Source organism: Hoplias malabaricus, chromosome 9, assembly GCF_029633855.1.
Source record: "Hoplias malabaricus isolate fHopMal1 chromosome 9, fHopMal1.hap1, whole genome shotgun sequence".
Taxonomy (NCBI): Eukaryota; Metazoa; Chordata; class Actinopteri; order Characiformes; family Erythrinidae; genus Hoplias; species Hoplias malabaricus.
Window position 1 is genome coordinate 36,217,446 of NC_089808.1, and position 24,161 is coordinate 36,241,606.

The 24,161-nt window shown below is 42.3% G+C and overlaps 1 protein-coding gene across 3 annotated transcripts; it reads left to right on the top strand.

Moving 5' to 3' along the window:
* Window positions 1-16,332: 16,332 nt before the first annotated feature.
* Window positions 16,333-23,853, top strand: chmp5a (charged multivesicular body protein 5a). 3 transcript variants are annotated; one of them, XM_066680845.1, is made up of 9 exons: window positions 16,558-16,690; window positions 17,245-17,428; window positions 17,660-17,764; window positions 18,143-18,189; window positions 20,797-20,890; window positions 21,103-21,174; window positions 21,851-21,959; window positions 22,138-22,253; window positions 22,343-23,853. In XM_066680845.1, the coding sequence occupies exons 2-9, from the start codon at window positions 17,363-17,365 to the stop codon at window positions 22,391-22,393; spliced, it is 660 nt and encodes a 219-aa protein (XP_066536942.1). In that variant the 5' UTR covers window positions 16,558-16,690; window positions 17,245-17,362; the 3' UTR covers window positions 22,394-23,853. The 3 variants fall into 3 exon arrangements, with proteins under 3 accessions (XP_066536944.1, XP_066536942.1, XP_066536943.1); XM_066680846.1 differs by lacking the exon at window positions 16,558-16,690 and adding an exon at window positions 16,691-16,751; XM_066680847.1 differs by lacking the exons at window positions 16,558-16,690; window positions 17,245-17,428 and adding an exon at window positions 16,333-16,379.
* The last annotated feature ends 308 nt before the right edge of the window (window positions 23,854-24,161 follow it).

Here is a 24,161-nt window from a genome sequence, read left to right on the forward strand (position 1 = left end):
GGTTCAGAGTGAGTCCACCACCCAATAATATCCAGACCATAGAGGTGTGAGGTCAGAAATGCACAACTGATGAAGAATCAGAGGGCAGCTAATGAAGTGTAGTACACAGATAAACTTCAAATCTCCAGAACAACATGGTTACAGGAGAATAAAAACATGAATGGAACAAGATTCTATGGTGTCATTGTTATTCGTGTCTCTTGAAACAGTTTACAGAAAAATACAAATAAACAGGAACTTTTTACAGTAACTGCAGCTAACACAACAAAAATAGAGGTTAAAAAAAAACAAACAAACAAAACCACAAGTACAAAATTTGCTTTTCTCCTAGTGGCCAGAATATGTCAGAGTCAACTCTGTTTTGAAGATGCTCTATGGGAAATTCATTCATTCGTTATCTGTAACCCTTATCCAGTTCAGGGTTGTGGTGGGTCCAGAGCCTACCTGGAATCATTGGGCACAAGGCGGGGGATACACCCTGGAGGGGGCGCCAGTCCTTCACAGGGCAACACACACACACACATTCACTCACACCTACGGACACTTTTGAGTCGCCAATCCACCTACCAACGTGTGTTTTTGGACTGTGGGAGGAAACCGGAACACCCGGAGGAAACCCATGCAGACACCGAGAGAACACACCACACTCCTCACAGACAGTCACCCGGAGGAAACCCACGCAGACACAGGGAGAACACACCACACTCCTCACAGAGGGTCACCCGGAGGAAACCCACGCAGACACAGAGAGAACACAGCACACTCCTCATAGACAGTCACCCGGAGGAAACCCACGCAGACACAGAGAGAACACAGCACACTCCTCATAGACAGTCACCCGGAGCGGGAATCGAACCCACAACCTCCAGGTCTCTGGAGCTGTGTGACTGCGACACTACCTGCTGCACCACCGTGCTGCATATGTTATGTTTAAATGTGTTTTTCAAAAATCAATTTGTTGGTTTGTATTCTATAAAAGTGGGTCGTGACTTAATGACTAATGAGATATAATGATTAATGAGAACCCCTGAATGACACCACACTGCACAGATTAGACTTCTAACATTACATTCATCTACATCTGTAACAGGATTTAACGTGTTAGCTGCTCTGGAGTGTCTGCAAATGCCATGTAAATGATTAGCCATGTTTACAAAAGATGTAGCACTGTTTAAATCTTTTATTTTAGTTACAGTCATCCAAGCCAATTTTATTCCAAGCTGATAACGAAACACTTTTCTGACTCACCCTGGATAAAAGCGTCTGCTAATTGCCGGTGGTTGTAAATGTAAATTTAAAAGCAAAAAGTCAATCCTCAAGTCAACCTCTGTGTGTCTGTACTGAATTATGACTGTGTCATTTAGTGCACTCCACTTCATTACAGGTAATCCAAGCTACAATCAGCACTGCAGAGAAAGCAGCACGTCCTCCACTTCTTGCTGATTATAACACTCACATCATTATCTCTCCCCTGAAGCTACATTTGTCTGTACTGAACTCACCTCACAAAGCAGGCTTTCTGTTTCAGCTGTGTATCTGCAGTACTAAAGTTCACTAAATGACTGTTGGTTTATTGATCAGGGGGCTCAGATATAAGCAAAAAGAAATACATTTTAAAGGAGTGGTCGATCACATTTACAATTTATTATTTTTACATTTTTGTCTAGGCAGTGTAACTGATGAAAGGTAGAATCAATTTGCATTGTAGTCCCTGAATTAATCAGGTTATGTCCCATAGAGTGTGGTGTGTTCTCCCTGTGTCTGCGTGGGTTTCCTCCGGGTGCTCTGGTTTCCTACCATAGTCCAAAAACACACGTTGGTAGGTGGATTGGCGACTCAAAAGTGTCCATAGGTGTGAGTGTGTGAGTGAATGTGTGAGTGTGTCTGAGTTGCCCTGTGAAGGACTGGCGCCCCCTCCAGGGTGTATTCCCGCCTTGCGCCCAATGATTCCAGGTAGGCTCTGGACCCACCGCGACCCTGAACTGGATAAGGGTTACAGATAATGAATGAATGAATGGATGTTTCTGTCTGTGTTTATTCTCAATGAACGAAAATCTACATTTCAAATAGGGAAAGGCACAGCCAGTCATATGTGCCTTATGTCATATGTGTTACGGAGAGGAAAACAAGATTTAACCCTTTCTGCACCTCTAGGTTAATGAGATGTTGACCGATATTTTTTTATTTTTTTTTGGAGGGGATCAAATTACTGGTGCGGACAATAAAATAATCGCTGGATATTGGTGGGGACACGTCACCTCCATCCATGCTAATTCTACACCCTTGCTTGGAATTAACACCTTTTACATTCACTTCCACTGAAACTCATTTTTCTGTGGACAGAGACAATATACACTTTGACTATCCTTTCACTTCATTAGAATTGCTCAGGAACGTCCATGTAACCAGATAAAATCCACATTTTAACATGGATTGCTCATAGTCAAATAAATTTGAATAGTGGATCACTATTCACTGGAACAAAGCAGTGCCATGGAAACATGTAGAGCATTTATTCAGATGGCCTCAGTGTAGCTTTTAATTTGTAACTATGACTGACAACTGTATGTAAAATGACATTCTTCAAAACAACACGATAAAAGAATGAATCATTGTGTTTTCCACAGCTGCTTCCAGTCTAATGGGAGAAACACTGAGGACTGGAAGCCCTGACAGATTGATACAGAAGGACTGTAACCTGGTACATGGTATTATACGCTATATATCAAACTATGTTTATGCCCTTCATTAATACTTTTTCAGGTGTTTCTGCCTGAAATTCATTATCTGACTGTCTAAAGAATGAATCTAGGTTTGATGGATGCCTGAAAACACCACTGTGTTTGAGCAAGGCTGCATACAAAGACCTTTTAGAAAGATAGAGCTTGACTGTCCAGTCTCACAGTTCCAGGGACCTGGAGGTTGTGGGTTCAAGTCCCACTCATGGTGACTGTCTGTTAGGAGTTTGGTGGGTTCCTCCAAAAATCACGTTGGTAGGTGGATTGGCGACTCAACAGTGTCCATAAGTGATATGTGAGTTAATGTATGAGTGTATGTGTTGCCCGGTGAGGACTGGCTCCCCCTCCAGGATGTGTTCCCTGCCTTGCACCCAGTGATTCTGGGTAGGCTCCGGACCCACCATGACCTTGAACTGGATAAACGCTTACAGACTATGAATGAATTAATGACTATGCTTGACTGTGCCCCTGTGCACAAAGCAAGTTCCAAAAAGATGGTTTTATGAGTTTGGTGTAAAGGAATTTCAGCTGAGAGTCCTGACCTCATTATTATCTTTAGGATGATTTGGAAAAATCTACTTCCAGTGTTTGCATTGGTCCAAAACACATGAAACATCTTCTAAGTGACTGAGCATAAATACCCAGAGACACGATCCAAAATATCGCAGAAAGCCTTCCCAGAAGAGTGGGGCTGTTATAGAGGCCAAATCTATTTTAATGCCCATGGTTTTGGAATGGCATTTCCAACAAGCTCCTACATGTGTATTATTGTCTCCTTTTATTAATTTTATTTTTGATGATGAAAACATCGTAGCAAGTTAATGCCAATGGATTAATTCTGTCTGGCACATTCACTGTTGTTCACAGCAGAAATTCCAAAAATCATCCTTCATTCATGAGACTTTTGAAAGTAACCAAATTCTAAAGTTCAACAAATTGGAGAGTGTTGGGTTATTGATAGAATTGGTCCGGAGGTAAATCACAGTGAAAGTCAAGATTAAAATGACGAATAATCTGACCGAGGGAAAGTATATAGACAATCAATAGTAATGGCCCGAGCACTGAGCCTTGAGGGACCCCTTGTGTGATGGTAGTAAATGTAGAACTATGTCCAGAAAGTGTGACAGATTGTTTTTGATTCGTCAGGTAAGACATAAACCAGTTGAGGGCAGAACTAGTGACACCTAGCTCACGCAGTCTTGAAAGGAGGACGGTATGATTTACTGTGACGAAGGAGGACAAGAATGCTTAGGGCTCCAGTATCTGTAGCCACCAGCCAGACATTGATATCCTCAACAAAAGCAGTTTCGTTAATGTGGTGTGGGCGAAATCCAGACTTAAATGAGTCATGTAAGTTATTGATTCTAAGCCTGTTGTTAGTTGGGTGGCTACAACAAGCTCAAGGATTTTCGAAAAGAACGGAAGCTTTGAAATTGGATGGTAATAATTTAGATTTGATGGATCTAGGCCAGGTTTTTTAAGGGTAGGTGTGACTGCAGCTCATTTGTAAGCTGAGGGGACATGGCCAGAGAACATTGACTTGTTAATGATAGAGGTCTCATGAGGGACCAAAGCAGACATGCAAGCTTTAGTTAGTGGTGTGGGGAGTGGACTGAGAGAACTGGTGGTATGTTTGGAATGGGTGATGATATCACTGATGAGAGAAGGAGTAACAGGGTTGAAATCAGAAAAACAAGGTGTGGATATAGAAGCGACTGAGGGCTGTGGAGTCAACGAGGGTGGACAGGTGCACCATTGAAATCGACGTTTGGCATTGCCATGAGTGACCAAAGGTGTGGCTATAGCAGCCCGGCCGTGTGTATTGACCCTGTGGAGCTCCCGACGGACAGTTCTGGTGGAAACAGGAGAGTTGAGGTGCACATTTAATTCTGCCGTGATTTGGGCAGCCGTGGTTTTATGTTTTTTGGATACAATCCGGGTCAGCACCAGAACATCCCTTTCACACAGCTTCCTCTTACGTCCACAGTTAATTCTGTTGGATGTGTTTCGTTCTTCTTGGTGGTACGCTGACATTACCCTGGTTACCGTGGCTCTTGTTACATCACAAAGACTTGCTGTCTTGGTCACAGATGCGCCAGCAAGACGTGCACCAACAATTTGGCCTCTTTTGTGCATTGCAATATTCTGAGCAAAACTGTGCTCTTACCCTCTGCTAATTAACCCTTCACACTCTGCTCTTACTGGTGCAATGTGCAATTAATGAAGATACAATTTAGCCAGTTTCATTGTCCAACCCCTGTGTATTCACTGCAAAAATGAACATCTCGGTCAGCAAAATGTGCACTTAAAAGTAGTAAAATTGACTCATTATAGATGTTATAAATTCTGAACAGAACAGAAGCACAACATGAAGATAATTATGGTACTAATTATTAATATTTTTATGAATAGTATTTTTATGAATTACCAGTTAAAACTGCCTTTCATGTCTTGCACACACGTCCCCTGATGAGAGTTTTCAGATGCTCTTCTTGTAAAATGCTGGCACTGGGGCAGAGAGCAAGCTCGGTTTTACAGCTCAAATCATCCTTGTGTCTTTTGTCCTCCTGTATGTACATTAATAATGTTTCAGAGGCAGCTTTCAGTTATGTGGCTGTGCCGAAGCGCTGTTGTTGCCATGGCAGACGTTGAAGGCTGGAAGCAGTGGTTCATGGCCACCTGAGATTGTTACAAAACAGCCATTTTTCAGGATGACCTTGGGGAAGATTGGTTAGGATTTTCTGATTTGATTTCTACACAATGTATAGGCAGGATGCTTGACTTTGTAAAGGTACTGTACGTTATATTAAGAGTGTTTGCTGAGAACCTGCTGTGCCTACTGTACCATGTTCCTGACGGTCTGGTGGCTGTCGAATGCAGTCTGGGCTTGTGGCTACTGGGCATTAAGGAACTTAAGCAAGGCAAGTTTATTTATAGAGTACCTTTCATACAGAAGCATTTCATACAAAGACCTTTTAGAAAGATAGAGCTTGACTGTCCATTCACACAGTTCCAGGGACCTGGAGGTTGTGGGTGCAAGTCCCACTCCGGGTGACTGTCTGTGAGGAGTTTGGTGGGTTCCTCCAAAAAACACATTGGTAGGTGGATTGGCAACTCAATAGTGTCCATAAGTGTGTGTGAGTTAATGTATGAGTGTATGTGTTGCCCGGTGAGGACTGGCTCCCCCTGCAGGATGTGTTCCCTGCCTTGCACCCAGTGATTCTGGGTAGGCTCCGGACCCACCATGACCTTGAACTGGATAAACGCTTACAGACTATGAATGAATTAATGAATATGCTTGACTGTGCCCCTGTGCACAAAGCAAGTTCCAAAAGGGTGGTTTAATGAGTTTGGTGTAATAGTAATAGGCTTACTCCTATCTACAGCTTTGAAAGACAAATGGCTGTTCCAGTGTAGCCTACATATTGCACCATGCCCACTGCCAAGTGTCAGCTAGAGTAGTGTCACATTACCATTCACACTTGCCACATTCTGTCAAGTTTTCCGTGTTTCGCTGCTGTTCAGAATGTATTATTTTCTTGATTGTACTTTGTGTTTACTGCAGTATTATTTTACTCTTGTAAGTGGTCACTGAACAGATTTTACCTGTATGTACCTTCATATTAATACAAGAGCTCATAGCTAACAATGAAGTTGAAGATCAAATGGCAACTGCAAAATATGTATTTAATGTTATCTGCTGGAAAGAGGGGTTATAAAATAAATGCAGTAGTCAGAGCCATCACGTATTCTCAAATCTAATAAAGTTTATTTCTATTTTTTCTAGGGTTAGGGTTAGTTTTTCTGAGAAATGTGTAGCACACATGAAGAGCTTTAAATTTGTTTCCCTGGTGATCAAAGATGTCTGTGTTGTTTTGAAAAAAAAAGCTCTGATATATTCATGGAAATAAATAATGTACACATTGAAAGCAGACATTAAGGCTGTAATTCATGTTCCCCCTTGTTTCATTGCAGTTCAGGGATCTCTGGGAAATTCTTCTGGCTTTATTCATTATTTAAAAGCTTGCGCTGTGGAGCCAGAGCTTATAAGCATTAATCATTGAAGTTAATTGTGAAATATCATAAATCAACTGAGGTGTGTATGATTATATAAAATAAAACTGAAGATGCTCCTGTTCGGGCACATATTTATACACCGTACATCATCGGAAACAAACACTTTAGGAAGTTCAGTCTGACCTTGAATGTGAACTTAAATATATAAAGTATAAAATATAGTATGTATACAACTACTAGAATAGTCTGCTGAAATCAGAGGTGTGTAGAAACCTATTGGGTTTTCTTAACAATACATGGTCATCTCTGTGTGCTACTCATACATTTACTCTATCACATGAAACACCAGTCATTTCTGGGCTCTTAAGTGTATTTTGAAATAGAGTGGGTAAACCAGGGGGATATCAACAGGTTTTATGCCGTATTAACTTTTTTAAAATAGGACAAAGTCATTATGAAATGATAAATAATGTAGTGTAATTGTTAATAAAGGGCGGCACGGTGGCGCAGCAGGTAGTGTCTCTGACACACAGCTCCAGAACCAAAGATTAAGGAAGAGTAACACCTGCTTGTTTAAATATAGTTATTGTCTGCATGTAAAAGTTTCAATGCATGCCGTATCTTATTATGCTTTAAGTGTACAATATGAAGTTATATATTTACACTAACTTGTGTATTTCACTCTGTAGTGTATTTCAATTTTATTTGTATTATCTGTTTTGTTTTAGCAGCATGGTGGTGCAGCAGATAGTGTCGCAGTCACACAGCTCCAGGGGCCTGGAGGTTGTGGGTTCGATTCCCGCTCCGGGTGACTGTCTGTGAGGAGTGTGGTGTGTTCTCCCTGTGTCTGCGTGGGTTTCCTCCAGGTGCTCCGGTTTCCTCCCACAGCCCAAAAACACACGTTGGTAGATGGATTGGCGACTCAAAAGTGTCTGTAGGTGTGAGTGAATGTGTGTGTGTGTGTGTGTCTGTGTTGCCCTGTGAAGGACTGGCGCCCCCTCCAGGGTGTATTCCTGCCTTGCGCCCAATGATTCCAGGTAGGCTCTGGAACCACCGCGACCCTGAACTGGATAAGCGGTTACAGATAATGAATGAATGAATGTTTTGTTTTATCTCACAATTTTAAAATCTAAAGGTACTATATATAAAGATTATTATTATTATTTTTATGATTGGGCAACAAACTATACTCCATAATAAAGAGAGTGATGCACTGTCTGTCATAATGGCGTTTTTGGCATTACTCAAAGACCTAGCCAACTGTCACGCCCTGGTCCTGTCATGGGTCTGTTCTGTTTATTATTGTTCCTGTCTCCGCCCTAGTCCCGCCTTAGCTCCTCCTTCTCATTGTGCCTCCTCTGTGGTCCCGCCTCCTCGTTATCTGTTCCAGGTGTCCCTTGTCTGTGTTGTACAGTTCCTTTGTGAGATTTCCTGGTTGTTGGACATTCCTCATTCCCTTTCCCCTTCAAGTCAGTTTGTGTCTCTCTTTTGTCTGTTTCCCCTTTAAGCCAGTACCCTTCAGTCTAGTCTGTTTAACTTTTATCAGTCTTTGTACCTCTCTTGTCTGTATCCATGTTCACTAGTCTGTTCCTCTTTCACGTTACATGCGATTCCTCTAGTTTGTTTCTCCTTTCCTGAGTGTGCTTGTTTGGTCTTTCTGTTTCTTCTTATTATTCCTTCCTTGTGCTTTGTGTACTTGTTTGGTTAGTCTGTCTCTAGCCTGTTAGCATTTCCTTGTGTCTGGTCTGTCAGCACTTCCCTCTGTCTCTAGTCAGTACGTAATTCCCTATCCTGGTCTGTCTGTATCTGTCTCCCAATCTAGGTTTCTTATGTATCTGTCTCTCAGTCTAGGTCTCTGTTTGGCTCTTTGTCCCGGTTAGTCTGTTTAGCTCTCTCTGTCTATGTTTAGTCTGTTTCTCTCTCTGTCCAAGTCTCTCTGTCTAGGTCTTTCTTTATCTAAGTTTCCTTTCTGGTTATCTAAGTCTGTCTATCTCTGTTTTGTTATCTTTTGTTTAAATAAGTCTTGTGTTATTGCTTTTGCGTCCGCCTCTGTCAGTCCGCCTGGTCCTGACACCAACCGACAAATACAGTGACATGTTTTCAGAGATCATGAAGATTTGCAAATGATGATTAATGGTTAATGAGCCGATTTAGGTTTCCAAGAGCCATTCTCATTTAACTGTGTGCTGAGTTGGGCACAGATTTAGAGAGACCAACGTTATGGAATCGGGCAATAAATGTCCGCTTACAGGTGTAAACAACCCTTGGATTCCTGGCGACTGGTAGCTTTCAGAGAGAAGTAGCGGACAGTTCAGGAATATCTCGACCATCCTTAAGCTCCAAAATGCCAGTCGTATTAGCTGGCGTAGTCAGATTGACAAGTCGGTACATCAGATTTCCTTACATTGCGAATGAGCAGTCTGGCGTCAACGTGCAATTTGCAGCAGAGGCCGGTTTCCCAAATGTAATCGGACCAATTGACTGCACTCATGTTGCTATAAGAGCGCAGAGCAGTTTCGTTCTATAAACGTACAGGTTATTTGTGATGCGACCATGATTTTAACCGATGTGGTTGCTCGATGGCCTGGTTCAACACATGCCTCCTGTGTTCTGAGGAACAGTAGTGTAGGAAGCCGGCATGAAAATGGAGCATCAGGTGAGAGATTGCTTTACCACCCAGAATAAGTCTGCCAGATTGTGAGAGCAGGTGCTGTGCCACATAATATACACCAGATGCTCTTAATCTTCAAGCAGCCAGACTGCACAAGGACATGATGCTTTGATTGTAAATAACTGAAGATCAACGCAAAGGTATTTTTTATCAAGTTCTTTTAATGTGTTTGACATTTCAGGTAGTACCCCGTTTATTTCTCTCAGCTCAGTTGTTAGCTGTTCAATAGCTGCAATTGTGCTGGCACATGTTTGCAGCACAGTATCTGTGAGAACACGACTGCCGCTGGAGGTAATTGGGGCACCAGAGACACTGCTGGGTCCGGGTTGGCAGTCTTCACCTGCATGACCACTCTCAACATCCACAGTCCTCTCTAAAAAGTGTCAGTTAAATAGTTTAATAAACAATTATAGGAAACAATCTTAGTTTTGCATCTTTATTCAAATATATATAAAATATATGTTAAATTACCTGGTTCTTCTGTGCAGGGTTCATCAGTCAAGTCCGTGTCTCACTCCTTCTCACTCACCACCCCACAGGGGTTCCCCAATTCTTGAAGCCGTCAATTATATAGGTTCATTAAAAACAGTTATCAATTTCAAGCATATATATATATATATATGTGTGTGTGTTTGTGTGTGTGTGTGTGTAACTGTATTTGTACAAATTGCAGACTGTGAGACACAGATTGGGAAGTGTTTATTTGTGACTTGTGTTTAATTTGTCGATAAAAATGTATGCATTTGTCAAGTATATTAAGGCTAATCTCGCTCCGCTCAAAAAGGACCATTAGAAAGTCAGCGGATGAGCCGCTGCTCCGTGGTGAGCTCCTTCTGGATCGTGATTTAAATCATTGGCTGATGCAAGAAATGATTGATTCAGTATCTCCACCTGCTCACTATGCTCATATGTTATCTGGGCTACACACACACACACATGCATTAAAGGGTTCTTTGCATCACAAAAGATTTCTTTAGATTCAGATTGTTCTGTACAGCACCTTTTGCTGTACCCATGTGGCACCAAAAAGGGTCCAATGTGGCACCAAAAAGGGTCCCATGTGACACCAAAAAGGGTCCCATGTGACACCAAAAAGGGTCCTATGTGGCACCAAAAAGGGTCCTATGTGACACCAAAAAGGGTCCTATGTGGCACCAAAAAGGGTCCCATGTGACACCAAAAAGGGCCCTATTTGGCACCAAAAAGGGTCCTATGTGACACCAAAAAGGGCCCTATGTGACACCAAAAAGGGTCCCATGTGACACCAAAAAGGGCCCTATGTGACACCAAAAAGGGCCCTATTTGGCACCAAAAAGGGTCCTATGTGACACCAAAAAGGGCCCTATTTGGCACCAAAAAGGGTCCCATGTGGCACCAAAAAGGGTCCTATGTGGCACCAAAAAGGGTCCCATGTGACACCAAAAAGGGCCCTATTTGGCACCAAAAAGGGTCCTATGTGACACCAAAAAGGGCCCTATTTGGCACCAAAAAGGGTCCCATGTGGCACCAAAAAGGGTCCCATGTGGCACCAAAAAGGGTCCTATGTGATACCAAAAAGGGTCCCATGTGACACCAAAAAGGGTCCTATGTGGCACCAAAAAGGGCCCTATGTGACACCAAAAAGGGTCCTATGTGACACCAAAAAGGGTCCTATGTAGCACCAAAAAGGGTCCTATGTGGCACCAAAAAGGGTCCTATGTGACACTAAAAGGGGCCCTATGTGGCACCAAAAAGGCTCCTATGTGACACCAAAAAGGCTCCTATGTGACACCAAAAAGGGTCCTGTGTGACACCAAAAAGGGCCCTGTGTGACACCAAAAAGGGTCCTATGTGACACCAAAAAGGGTCCTATGTGACACCAAAAAGGGCCCTGTGTGACACCAAAAAGGGTCTGGTGTGACACCAAAAAGGGTCCTATGTAGCACCAAAAAGGGTCTGGTGTGACACCAAAAAGGGTCCTATGTGGCACCAAAAAGGGTCCTATGTGGCACCAAAAAGGGTCCTATGTGACACCAAAAAGGGCCCTATGTGGCACCAAAAAGGCTCCTATGTGGCACCAAAAAGGGTCCTATGTGACACCAAAAAGGGCCCTATGTAGCACCAAAAAGGGTCCCATGTGACACCAAAAAGGGCCCTATGTAGCACCAAAAAGGGTCCTATGTGACACCAAAAAGGGCCCTATGTAGCACCAAAAAGGGTCCTATGTAGCACCAAAAAGGTTCCTATGTGACACCAAAAAGGGCCCTATGTAGCACCAAAAAGGGTCCCATGTGACACCAAAAAGGGTCCTATGTAGCACCAAAAAGGGTCCTATGTGACACCAAAAAGGGCCCTATGTGGCACCAAAAAGGGTCCTATGTGGCACCAAAAAGGGCCCTATGTGGCACCAAAAAGGCTCCTATGTGGCACCAAAAAGGGTCCTATGTGACACCAAAAAGGGCCCTGTGTGACACCAAAAGAGGTTCTTCTACTTTTACGATGTCAAGCTTATTAAAATAGTTATTGGTGTCATACATACATTAACGTTTCTATATAGAACCATATATAGCACATTCTACATCAAAGCGGGTATCTGCATCACTTTCTGGGTTCAGAAGTGGTGTCATGAGCCACTTTCTCAGAGGGTAGTGTTTAAAAGGTCCAGTGTTTATAAAGCATTTAAGGATGTTTAAAATATAAAAGCTTAACCTGGTATGTTAGTATTCTGATTTTTTTTTATAGATGTGTATTAATGTGTTATTATTGGTCAAAACTGTCACATGACTCGTGAATTTCCAAGTGAAGCAGTTGTTAAATGCAGCCTTTGGAGCCTAAGGTCGGGTAAATAAAGTAAATACAAGCCAAAGAAACATCTTGTTCCCTCAAAGTCTGTATTCACTTTGTCCTTGAGCAATGCTCCACAGCCTAAGTCAATGAGTTTGAGCTCTCTGCTGCACGGTCAATGGGGATGTTCTTGTCCTTGATGTGCACAACATAAATAATAATGTAATATAAGTGATGAGATTCTCTTTTTGTGGGCTAATGATGGGGCGCTCCTTTGTTTGAGGAACTTCAATAAATTCAAATGGCTTTTTAGGTGTAAATGGGAAAAGAAAATCCTCATGAAGTACTGAATAATGTTGTGTGACAAGTTATAAAATTACTTGTGTTTTTGTGGGGAATCATTATCTGAATTCATATCTGAGGTCTGGCAGGTTTTTTTTTTTTTGTTTTTTTTTCTGACTTTTTAATGCAGGTACATCAAATAAATAATGTTTATCTTAATCAGTATTCTTATATATTTTGGATTACCTACACTGTGAAGGGGTGACACGTTGGTGCAGCAGGTAGTGTCGCAGTCACACATCTACAGGGAGCTAAAGGTTGTGGGTTCAAATCCCGCTTTGAGTGACTGTCTGTGAGGAGTGTGGTGTGTTCTCCCTGTGTCTGTGTGGGTTTCCTCTGGGTGCTCCGGTTTCCTCCCATGGTCCAAAAACACATGTTGGTAGGTGGATTGGCGACTCAAAAGTGTCCGTAGGTGTGAGTGTGTGAGTGAATGTGTGTGTCTGTGTTGCCCTGTGAAGGACTGGCGCCCCCTCCAGGGTGTATTCCTGACTTGCGCCCAATGATTCCAGGTAGGCTCTGGACCCACCGCGACCCTGAACTGGATAAGGGTTACAGATAATGAATGGATGGATATTATGACTCTGTTCTTGAAATACTTGATTTATAACATAAATAGTAAAATACTATAATTATATTCTCAAAATCACTGAGCTTAAATGACAGTAGTAACACTATAATATTTGTTATAATTCATATATTCGTTTTTCCCTTAGAACAAATTTCTGTCCTGTGATTATCCAAGTTTTTCACTTGCATCCAGTAAGTAACCATTCAAATGTCAAAATGGAACTTGTTTATTTTATGTTTCTTGTTCTGTCTGTTTAAATTCTCAGTATGGATTTCACAACATCCTCATATTGGACAATAAGAAGAAAATCCAAAGCCAAGAGTTGATGAACAGTTAATTTCTGTATATGTAAATGAACCAAGCCATGGGAGTCCATATCAAATGCAGGAACAAAATATTACAGAAATTGAAGATTGTTTGTCCAACGATGACAACGAGAAATTTTTATGACCCAAAACTACCTCATGATGCAAGCATATTGCTAGGAAATGTCCTGCAAAGATATTAATGGGGGACAGTATTAAGGTAATGCTTGAAGCTATTACACATCTCTTAGAAGACCACAAGCATGTCATAAATGAACACCTTCTGAACACAGTTTTGGCCAATTCTAGGAATTATTGAAAATCTTCCAAAACATGACACAGTTATAATCAGTTTGTTTCCTGGCAACTAAAAACCAGGATCCCTGGATGCCTTTCTAGACAATTTTGTGTCAGACATTTCTAATCTGGAAAAATTATTTAATCACAGGCTGCAGTCAGTTTACAGTATTCTGTGATGCTCCGGCATGTGACTTTGTAAAAAACATAAAAGGTCACTGTGGCCGTGGAAAATGTACCAAGGAGGAGAAGTACTTTGAGAGTTGAGTTGTTTTCCTGAAAGCAATGCTTCACTGACAAGAAATGAGTCATTCAGGGCTCAAACAGATGAAGAACATCAGGTAACAGGCTTTCCATTAGACTACATTCACCTTGTGTGCCTTGGTGTTATGCACAGACTCCTTCGGTTGTGGCCTTTGCCCTGTAGACTGCCTGCCTCTGCTGTGAACAACCTTTCAAACATTCATTATCTGTAACCCTTATCCAGTTCAGGGTCACGGTGTGTCCAGAGCCTACCTGGAATCATTGGGCGCAAGGCGGGAATACACCCTGGAGGGGGCGCCAGTCCTTCACAGGGCAACACAGACACACACACACATTCACTCACACCTACGGACACTTTTGGGTCGCCAATCCACCTACCAACGTGTTTTTGGACTGTGGGAGGAAATCGAAGCACCCTGAGGAAACCCACGCAGACACAGGGAGGACACACCACATTCCTCACAGACAGTCACCCGGAGGAAACTCACACAAACACAAGGAGGACACACCACACTCCTCACAGTCACCAGGAGGAAACCCGGAGCAGACACAGGGAGGACACACCACACTCCTCACAGACAGTCACCAGGAGGAAACCCACACAAACACAAGGAGGACACACCACACTCCTCACAGACAGTCACCAGGAGGAAACCCACACAAACACAAGGAGGACACACCACACTCCTCACAGACAGTCACCAGGAGGAAACCCACACAAACACAAGGAGGACACACCACACTCCTCACAGACAGTCACCCGGAGGAAACCCACACAGACACAAGGAGGACACACCACACTCCTCACAGACAGTCACCAGGAGGAAACCCACACAAACACAGGGAGGACACACCACACTCCTCACAGACAGTCACCCGGAGGAAACCCACACAAACACAAGGAGGACACACCACACTCCTCACAGACAGTCACCAGGAGGAAACCCGGAGCAGACACAGGGAGGACACACCACACTCCTCACAGACAGTCACCCGGAGGAAACCCACACAAACACAAGGAGGACACACCACACTCCTCACAGACAGTCACCAGGAGGAAACCCACACAAACACAAGGAGGACACACCACACTCCTCACAGACAGTCACCAGGAGGAAACCCGGAGCAGACACAGGGAGAACACACCACACTCCTCACAGACAGTCACCAGGAGGAAACCCGGAGCAGACACAGGGAGGACACACCACACTCCTCACAGACAGTCACCAGGAGGAAACCCACACAAACACAAGGAGGACACACCACACTCCTCACAGTCAGTCACCAGGAGGAAACCCACACAAACACAAGGAGGACACACCACACTCCTCACAGTCAGTCACCAGGAGGAAACCCACACAAACACAAGGAGGACACACCACACTCCTCACAGACAGTCACCCGGAGGAAACCCACACAAACACAGGGAGGACACACCACACTCCTCACAGTCAGTCACCCGGAGGAAACCCACACAAACACAAGGAGGACACACCACACTCCTCACAGACAGTCACCAGGAGGAAACCCACGCAGACACAGGGAGGACACACCACACTCCTCACAGACAGTCACAGGCCCCTGGAGCTGTGTGACTGCGACACTACTTGCTGCCCCACCACATATATATATATATATATATTACATACATACACTTGAATTAAACATATGATAGTCTTCGTTCATACGGTCTCCTAAGAGAATACGCTCCTGATAGTGTTCAGGTGCCTGTGCTAATTGGGAATATACATGAAGGTTTATTAAGCTCTATTACCCTAAACTTATTATCGTTATCAAACAAAAATTAATTACAAAACAAATGTATATTGTTTTACTGCCCAGCACTAATTTTAAGTACTATTTGAGAATCACAAAGAGAAAAAGAGTGAGAAGAAACAGATGTGCCTGTTATATTTAGGGTGGACAATGTGTATTTGACTGGTGTGGATAACATACTAATCAAAATGATTTTAGTCACTTGGGCCTTATAACACACTGAGGCAGAACCTTTACAATATTATGGGGCATTTTCTTAATGTATATGGTGACCAGACGTCCTCTTTTACCTGGACATGTCCTCTATTTTAGACTTGAAAAAAAAGTGGCCCGGTGGAATTTCACAAACGTCCGGGATTTTGTTTTTCTAGAGCTTACATAGAACTTCGAGAAGTTTTGTTCTGAAAACTAGTCCCGCCCTCCCCTACTCCGACTGGTTCGCTTGAGTGAGAAGGGGGCGTGGTGAAGTGGCCTAAAATCATCTGATTGGACGGTCTGACTGTAGAGCTACCGTTATTGGTCGATAACCTTCTCTGTAAAGATTTAAGTGGTCATTCTGCACGTCAGTAGTCCTTGTTTACGTCAGGCAAAGCTCGTGTACCTTCCCTCATCTCGAGCAGCTATACCGAAACGTAAATGTAAGTTCTCGGATAATTTAAAAAAGAATTTCCCATCTTTTGTGTAGCAAATAAAGGTGTAAGACGTGTCAAGACTCTTTTTCACCATCTCAGATCTGGTCACCCTATTAATATAGGAAATGTATGCCCATAGTCTATTCAGAGGTCGATAAATCACGACTTAACAAGCGGATAATATCGCGAGTGCGAGGCAGTTGCTCCCCAGGAGCTGCGCGCGGGATGAGAGGCAGCCTGATGACGACAGAGGTTTATCCTCAACGGCTAGAAGCTCAGCTCATACCTATGACGTTTGTTTCTTTTAGTTCGAAAATGTAAGTCTTGTATCTCTCTTTAAGACAATGTTCAGCAATTTTGTCATGATTCTCTTGTAGAGTGAGTCTATGTACTTTATTATTTTAAATAGGTTTTAGTAAAAAGTAAATCTTGAAAGGTCTAAAGTAAGTTGCTTGGGATTTGAATATTCACAGAATATTCCAGATTTCTCAGAATCATCTGTACATTTATTATAGTGACTGATCTTCCTGTAGTATAACATGAATTTGATTTAAATAATGCTAAAAATATGTAAATTATTGCGCATTAAAATTAATATTTGTAAAAATATATAACATGATATATTAATATTATAAATTTAGAGCAGTCCTGAAATAATGTCACTGTATTAAAGTTAATTTTCATGTAGTTAGTAACTAATGTGACGTATATTTTGTAGTAATCTTACTGTAGAAGAGTTTAATAATTTTACAGTAATTTTGCGATAGAATAGTAGATAATTCTGTAGTAAATCGTATAGAAATCCTATAGTAATTTTATTCTAATTATATAATGTAATAGCCGGTTTAACGCGAGGTGACTTTTATTCTAGCGTGGTCGGTGTGATCCACCGAAAATGGCTCCTCACTGACGGTCTCTGTCCACTTCTCGGTGCGTTATTCAAAGGAGACCACCTCTGTACACACTTTGTACACACTCTCTAAAACAAAATGAACCGCATCTTTGGGCGCAGCAAAAACCAGCCTCAACCAAACCTCTCAGAATGCATCGGAAATGTGAGACATCTCTGCATTCTTCTCTCTATATCTGTGTTTGTAGTTCTCTCTGTTTTCTTTCTGTATGTCTCTCTCTCTCTCTCTATTTCCCAGTTTGCATCTCTGTGTCTCTCTCTCCCTCTCATCACTGAACACAGACATAAATACAGCAATAAATAAGCCCTGAACACACTGATAAACACTGTCACTGACCACAGTGATGCTCTTCATCCTTTTCCTTCATCTTTTCAGATTGATGCGAGGACTGAGTCCATCGATAAGAAAATGGCCAGAATCGATGCAGAGCTGGTCAAGTACAAAGATCAGATGAAGAAGATGAGAGAAGGCCCAGCAAAGGTAAACCGTCGTGATCTGTGAGTGCAGTAAGGCTGATGACTTGATGCTCATCTGTAGATTGTCTTGTTGTCCTGTTTGGTCATGTGTCCTTCTGCTATTTTCTGTATTGTGTGGGGTTTTTTTTTTCAGAATATTTGTTTATGGAATTTGGTAGACGTTTTTATCCAGACGACAGTGGTGTAACCCTCTCTGCCGTCAAGTGCTGGTGCTTTTTTTGCTGCACTTCTATTTACACATTTGCACTTGATGTAGATCCTGTGTAATGTACTGATTTGTGTTGAACCCAGTATCTACATTGGGGTAAAACACTTGATCTGATTGAGGAGACAACAGTGTTCGCTCATGCCATCTCTTAACTTCTGAACCCTGTCTTTACAGAATGCAGTGAAGCAGAAGGCCATGAGGGTTCTTAAACAGAAGAGGATGTGAGTTTTACTGCATCGTCAACATGATGCATTACATTTTGCTACATTATTAGTGTATATATAAATAAATATATACATACAGGCACGGTGGCGCAGCAGGTAGTGTCGCAGTCACACAGCTCCAGGGGCCTGGAGGTTGTGGGTTCGCTTCCTGCTCCAGGTGACTGTCTGTGAGGAGTGTGGTGTGTTCTCCCTGTGTCTGCGTGGGTTTCCTCCGGGTGACTGTCTGTGAGGAGTGTGGTGTGTTCTCCCTGTGTCTGCGTGGGTTTCCTCCGGGTGACTGTCTGTGAGGAGTGAGGGGTGTTCTCCCTGTGTCGCGTGGGTTTCCTCCGGGTGACTGTGAGGAGTGTGGGGTGTTCTCCCTGTGTCGTGTGGGTTTCCTCCGGGTGCTCCGGTTTCCTCCCACAGTCCAAAAACACATGTTGGTAGGAGGATTGGCGACTCAAAAGTGTCCGTAGGTGTGAGTGTGTGAGTGAATGTGTGAGTGTGTGTTGCCCTGTGAAGGACTGGCGCCCCCTCCAGGGTGTATTCCCGCCTTGCGCCCAATGATTCCAGGTAGGCTCTGGACCCACCGTGACCCTGAACTGGAAAAGGGTTACAGATAATGAATGAATGAATATATACACACACTAATACCTTGACTTACGGATTTAATTCATTTTTTGACTGAGCTTGTAACTCAATTTACTCGTATATCTAATTAAATTTCCCAATTAAAATGAACTGAAATGCTGTTAATTCGTTCCAGCGTCCACAAAATACACACCAATTTTCTCCTTACGTGTTTTCTGAACAAGAAAAACGTACTTTATAAATAATAAATAATGTATAAACTGTGTACTGAGTTTCCTCCAGATGCTTGGTTTCCTCCCACGGTCCCAAAAAAAACACACGTTTGTAGGTAAATTGGCGTGAGTGTGTGTTGCCCTGTGAAGTACTGGTGCCCTATCCAGGGTGTGTTCCCGACTTGTGCTCAGTTATTCCGGGTAGGCTCTGGATCCACCGCAACCCTGAACTTTATAATGATTGAAAAAGAGGATGTAAAGAAATAAACTTGCACTATTAAGTGTATTTACCTTGAAGATCAGACGAAGATACTTGTTGAGGTGGAGGTGGAGGGGTTTAATTTTGTGCTCTACCGCTTAACTTACTCCCTACACACTTAATGCTACAATGCTCAAAAACAGCGATACAGCAGAGATGCTTGCACAGCAAGATAAGCAAGTGAACCGAACGCTCGCTGGGCTACCTAGTGACATGTGGCGGAAGATCTCGGCTCGTGACTAAGCGACAGCTCATATCACATTGTATATACATATATTAATAACAGCTTGTAATTTGTGTTCAATGATAATAAAGTTAAATCTTCATTGTCCAACCCCTGTGTGTATATATAACATAGCACAAAAAGCAAGGACATTTATGTTTAGTAGATTTTCAATAAATATTATTGCAGTAAAGGGCGGCACAGTGGCGCAGCAGGTAGGTGTCGCAGTCACACAGCTCCAGGGGCCTGGAGGTTGTGGGTTCGATTCCCGCTCCGGGTGACTGTCTGTGAGGAGTGTGGTGTGTTCTCCCTGTGTCCGCGTGGGTTTCCTCCGGGTGACTGACTGTGAGTAGTGTGGTGTGTTCTCCCTGTGTCCGCGTGGGTTTCCTCCGGGTGACTGTCTGTGAGGAGTTGGTGTGTTCTCCCTGTGTCTGCGTGGGTTTCCTCCGGGTGACTGTCTGTGAGGAGTTGGTGTGTTCTCCCCGTGTCCGTGTGGGTTTCCTCCGGGTGCTCCGGTTTCCTCCCACAGGTTGGTAGGTGGATTGGTGACTCAAAAGTGTCCGTAGGTGTGAGTGTGTGAGTGAATGTGTGTGTGTCTGTGTTGCCCTGTGAAGGACTGGCGCCCCCTCCAGGGTGTATTCCCACCTTGCGCCCAATGATTCCAGGTAGGCTCTGGACCCACCGCAACCCTGAATTGGATAAGGGTTACAGATAATGAATGAATGAATGAATTAATAAATTTTATTGAAATAAATCTTATACCATTGGAAGCCTGTTAATTTCCCTTTTAAATGGTGCCACGTTTGTAAGGAACATGCATTTGTGGGATGAGCAGTAGAGCTGAGTATATGGGTTGTGCCCATGAAAAATTTGCCAAATCCTCTCTGCCAGTGCCAAACACATTATTCTGCCATTGACTTGTTTGGTGACTGGATGATTGAAGTTTGAAGAGACAAGATGTATTGGCAATTTATTCATTTAACAAACAGGAGCCTCAGTAGCGTGTGGAAGAACCATACACATTTTTGTGCTATGTTTTAATTTCAGCTCTACTGCTCATCCCACAAATGCATGTCCCTTACAAACGTGTCACCATTTAAAAGGGACATTAACAGGCTTCCAATGGTAAATGCCAAGAAGCATTGCAACAACAAAGAAATAACCTACAAATCACAAATTCATACAATGTATTGAACTTCAAAAGCACCGGTGACACACTTTTATTTGGGTGTCTTTGGTGTTATGTCTTTAGTGTTAATACATATTTTTATATTTTTAAATAAGATTTCGTAGGCCATCCACCTGATGTGCTTATATTTCTATATTTTATTGTGATTAAGGTACGAGGGACAGAGAGAGCAACTCGCCCAGCAGTCCTTTAACATGGAGCAGGCCAACTACACAATTCAGTCTTTGAAGGACACCAAAACAACAGTAAGGACATAAATTATTTTGTGTTTTACGTACCGTTTTCTCATCTCATACTTGCCTTGTAACGCCGTATTCAGATTTATTTACACATTATTTTAATCTGCATGTTAATATATGTATTTCCATTATGAAATGTGTAAGTAATCTATACATGCCAAAGATGCAGGGATATAATTAAGTGTCATTAAACATTTTTGTGACTTATTCTTTTGTAGGTTGAGGCCATGAAAATTGGTGCAAAAGAGATGAAGAAAGCCTATAAGCAAGTGAAGATGGACCAGATCGAAGTATGTCATTGTGAATACATTGTTTGTTATAGTCCCCAAGTGGCACTATTACAATATAAACACAAGCAGTGCAGTAATTTAGTCTGAGGTCAAGCCATTTAGGATTTTGTTTAATCTTTAATTAAAACTGTAACAAATTAAAATCGCACATCACAACCCTATAATTAATGTCTAAAAAAACTATCAATATCTTAGAAATCTTATCACTGGCCCTGGGTAGTTATTTCTCTTTAATAAGGAGATACTTGGAGGTTGTGGGTTCGATTCCCGCTCCGGGTGAGGGAGTTGGTGTTCTCCCTGTGTCTGCGTGGGTTTCCTCCGGGTGCTCCGGTTTCCTCCCACAGTCCAAAAACACACGTTGGTAGGTGGATTGGCGACTCAAAAGTGTCCGTAGGTGTGAGTGTGTGAGTGAATGTGTTGCCCTGTGAAGGACTGGCGCCCCCTCCAGGGTGTATTCCCACCTTGCGCCCAATGATTCCAGGTAGGCTCTGGACCCACCTCGACCCTGAATTAGATAAGGGTTACAGATAATGAATGAAAAACATACATGCGTATTAAGATGATCACTGATAGTGGTTTCCACAAAGGACAGCCAATGTGATATGCTCAGAAGAAGCAGAGAGGTATATGAATGAAGCAGTTTTAAAGCTGTACCATCCTTGTGTCTGACACTCAGGACCTACAGGACCAGCTTGAGGACATGATGGAAGAAGCCAGTGAAGTTCAGGAGGCTCTGAGCCGCAGCTATGGGACTCCAGAGATCGATGAGGATGATCTAGAAGCAGGTTGGTAGATTGGTTATTGTCACAGTCTGAAAAAACACCTCTTATCTCCAAAATAAAAGAAGAATAATGGGGAAACAAGATCTTGTTCTGAGAACATCACTATTTCTCTGAGCATATCTGAAAGGCAGGTCCAGAGAATGTCGGTGTGTCTGACTGTGTGTTGTGGGCTTTGCTTTAGAGTTGGATGCCCTTGGAGATGAGTTACTGCTGGATGATGACAGCTCCTATCTGGATGAAGCCTCAGCGGCGCCCTCCATACCAGAGGGCATGCCCAGTGACAGCAAAACCAACAAGGTTACACGCATTTCACATCAGACCATATACGTTTATGTAGTTATCTTGGACAATTTTAATTGTTCAGTATGTTTTTGTATATTCTACAGGATGGCGTTCTGGTGGATGAGTTTGGACTACCGCAAATCCCAGCCACGTAGACTGAGTTACTCTAGGATCTGCTGCCTGTATGGATGAATATCTTCTTCATATTTTGTAAATTTGGCCGTCCAATCCACTTTGCCCAAGAATACTTACCCAATAGGTGGTACTGAAACTTCTGTGTTGGATTTTGTGCCATTCTAGCATGTGGACCTGTAGGAGTATTTTCCCGCTGTCTTATGAATAACAACATTGTTTTATCCATATTAACAGCCAACTGAATGAAGTCACTGACCACTTTGTTAGGAACACAATTATAATAGTGACTGAGGAGGCCATATAAGCACACTGAATTAGTTAATGGAGCCAGTTTGAGGTGATCTGTGCTTAGTGACCAGCTTGTGGAAGTAGCCAATAGAAGTAAACTGTGGCCGTAAGATGAATGCTAGACACACTGGGGCATTTCAGCAGTGCTAAATTGGTGTTAAACCAGACTAGACCAGACAGTGGTTTGTGGAAGAGCTGCTTTCTACATTTTTTTGTCATCTTCCCAACTTGACGACAGCTCCCCACTATGATGACTCGTGGTTGGCCTAGTCAACAAGTTGATTAGACTATGCAACCCCTAGTACATAATCGTTTACATCACTCATCTCTCGTTTAACCATCTGTGTGTGCTGGAGTTTCTCTCATTCACACCACCAAATGAAAAATGAGACTGGGCTTTAAATAGAACAGCTCATTTTTCACCTGCCCTTCACTGTACTTTATTAACACAGCCCTTAACACACTCAGAAGGTGTAACAGACTGTACTCTCATTTGACTGATAATTCTCAGACTTCTTCATTCATGCTGCTCTCTGTTTATACACTGCTCTTTGTTTGCTTTGCTCTGGTGTTGACCAGAGGAGCATGGGTTCCCATTTTGAGTCCTGGTCCCTCCCAAGGTTTCTTTCTCATGGTCTGAATGAGACTGTGCTGCTACTGTCACCTTGGAAGAGCTCACTTTGGCCTAGGCCCGTGTTCTGTAACGATGCTTTGTGAAAACATTAATTTATTCATTATCACATCATTTGTAAAATGTGCTCTATGAAATCTACGTAGAATTAAATTTAATTTTATTATTTGAGGTAGCATTTCTCCTCTTTTATTTTGTTTTATTTATTTATATATTTATTTCTGAAATATTCAAAACCATGGACTGTCTCTTGTCTGTCACCAAAGCCATGGTCAGGGTCACTTTTCACAGACATTATCTGAAGCCACTGACTTGTGTCTGCATGATCTACTGCTACTTGACAGACTGAATGGATAATTGCATAGGTTTTCCTAATACATTGGCCAGTGATTTTTAGATAATAACAACAATTAAAGAAATAAAAATATTATTATATTAACTGTAAATTACTACAAACTTGATTGCTTATTTTAAATAAGTTTGACTAGTTCATCTAATGTTTATAACTTGTTATGAAAGTTCTGTCCTCTGGAACCAGTGTTTGCACTACATTATTTAATATGCTGTCTATTTAAATTGTACATAATAAATTAACATTTTTGGAAAATCAAACAACTCAATGAGTGTGAATGTGTCTTTATTGTTACTGTTAGCTGTGTGGTATGCAAATGTTTGGACACTGAATATTAATACTTCAAATTGAGATATAATCATCAAAATGCTTAAAAGTACATTACATAAGCATAAATATGTGACTTCATATCTGAATTCAGTCAAAACGTACAAATCCTGGGCACATTTCACCCAGTCAGCTTTTAAAGTTTGTGAACACCGGCTAGTGTTTGAATAATTGGCTGTATGTTCCCACT

Excerpts from the sequence above, each read along its gene's own strand:
- chmp5a (XM_066680845.1), top strand. The coding sequence starts at position 17,363 with ATGAACCGCATCTTTGGGCGCAGCAAAAACCAGCCTCAACCAAACCTC. Across the intron at positions 17,429-17,659 it reads TCTCAGAATGCATCGGAAAT|ATTGATGCGAGGACTGAGTC; the intron begins GTGAGACATCTC and ends TCATCTTTTCAG. Across the intron at positions 18,190-20,796 it reads GTTCTTAAACAGAAGAGGAT|GTACGAGGGACAGAGAGAGC; the intron begins GTGAGTTTTACT and ends ATTGTGATTAAG.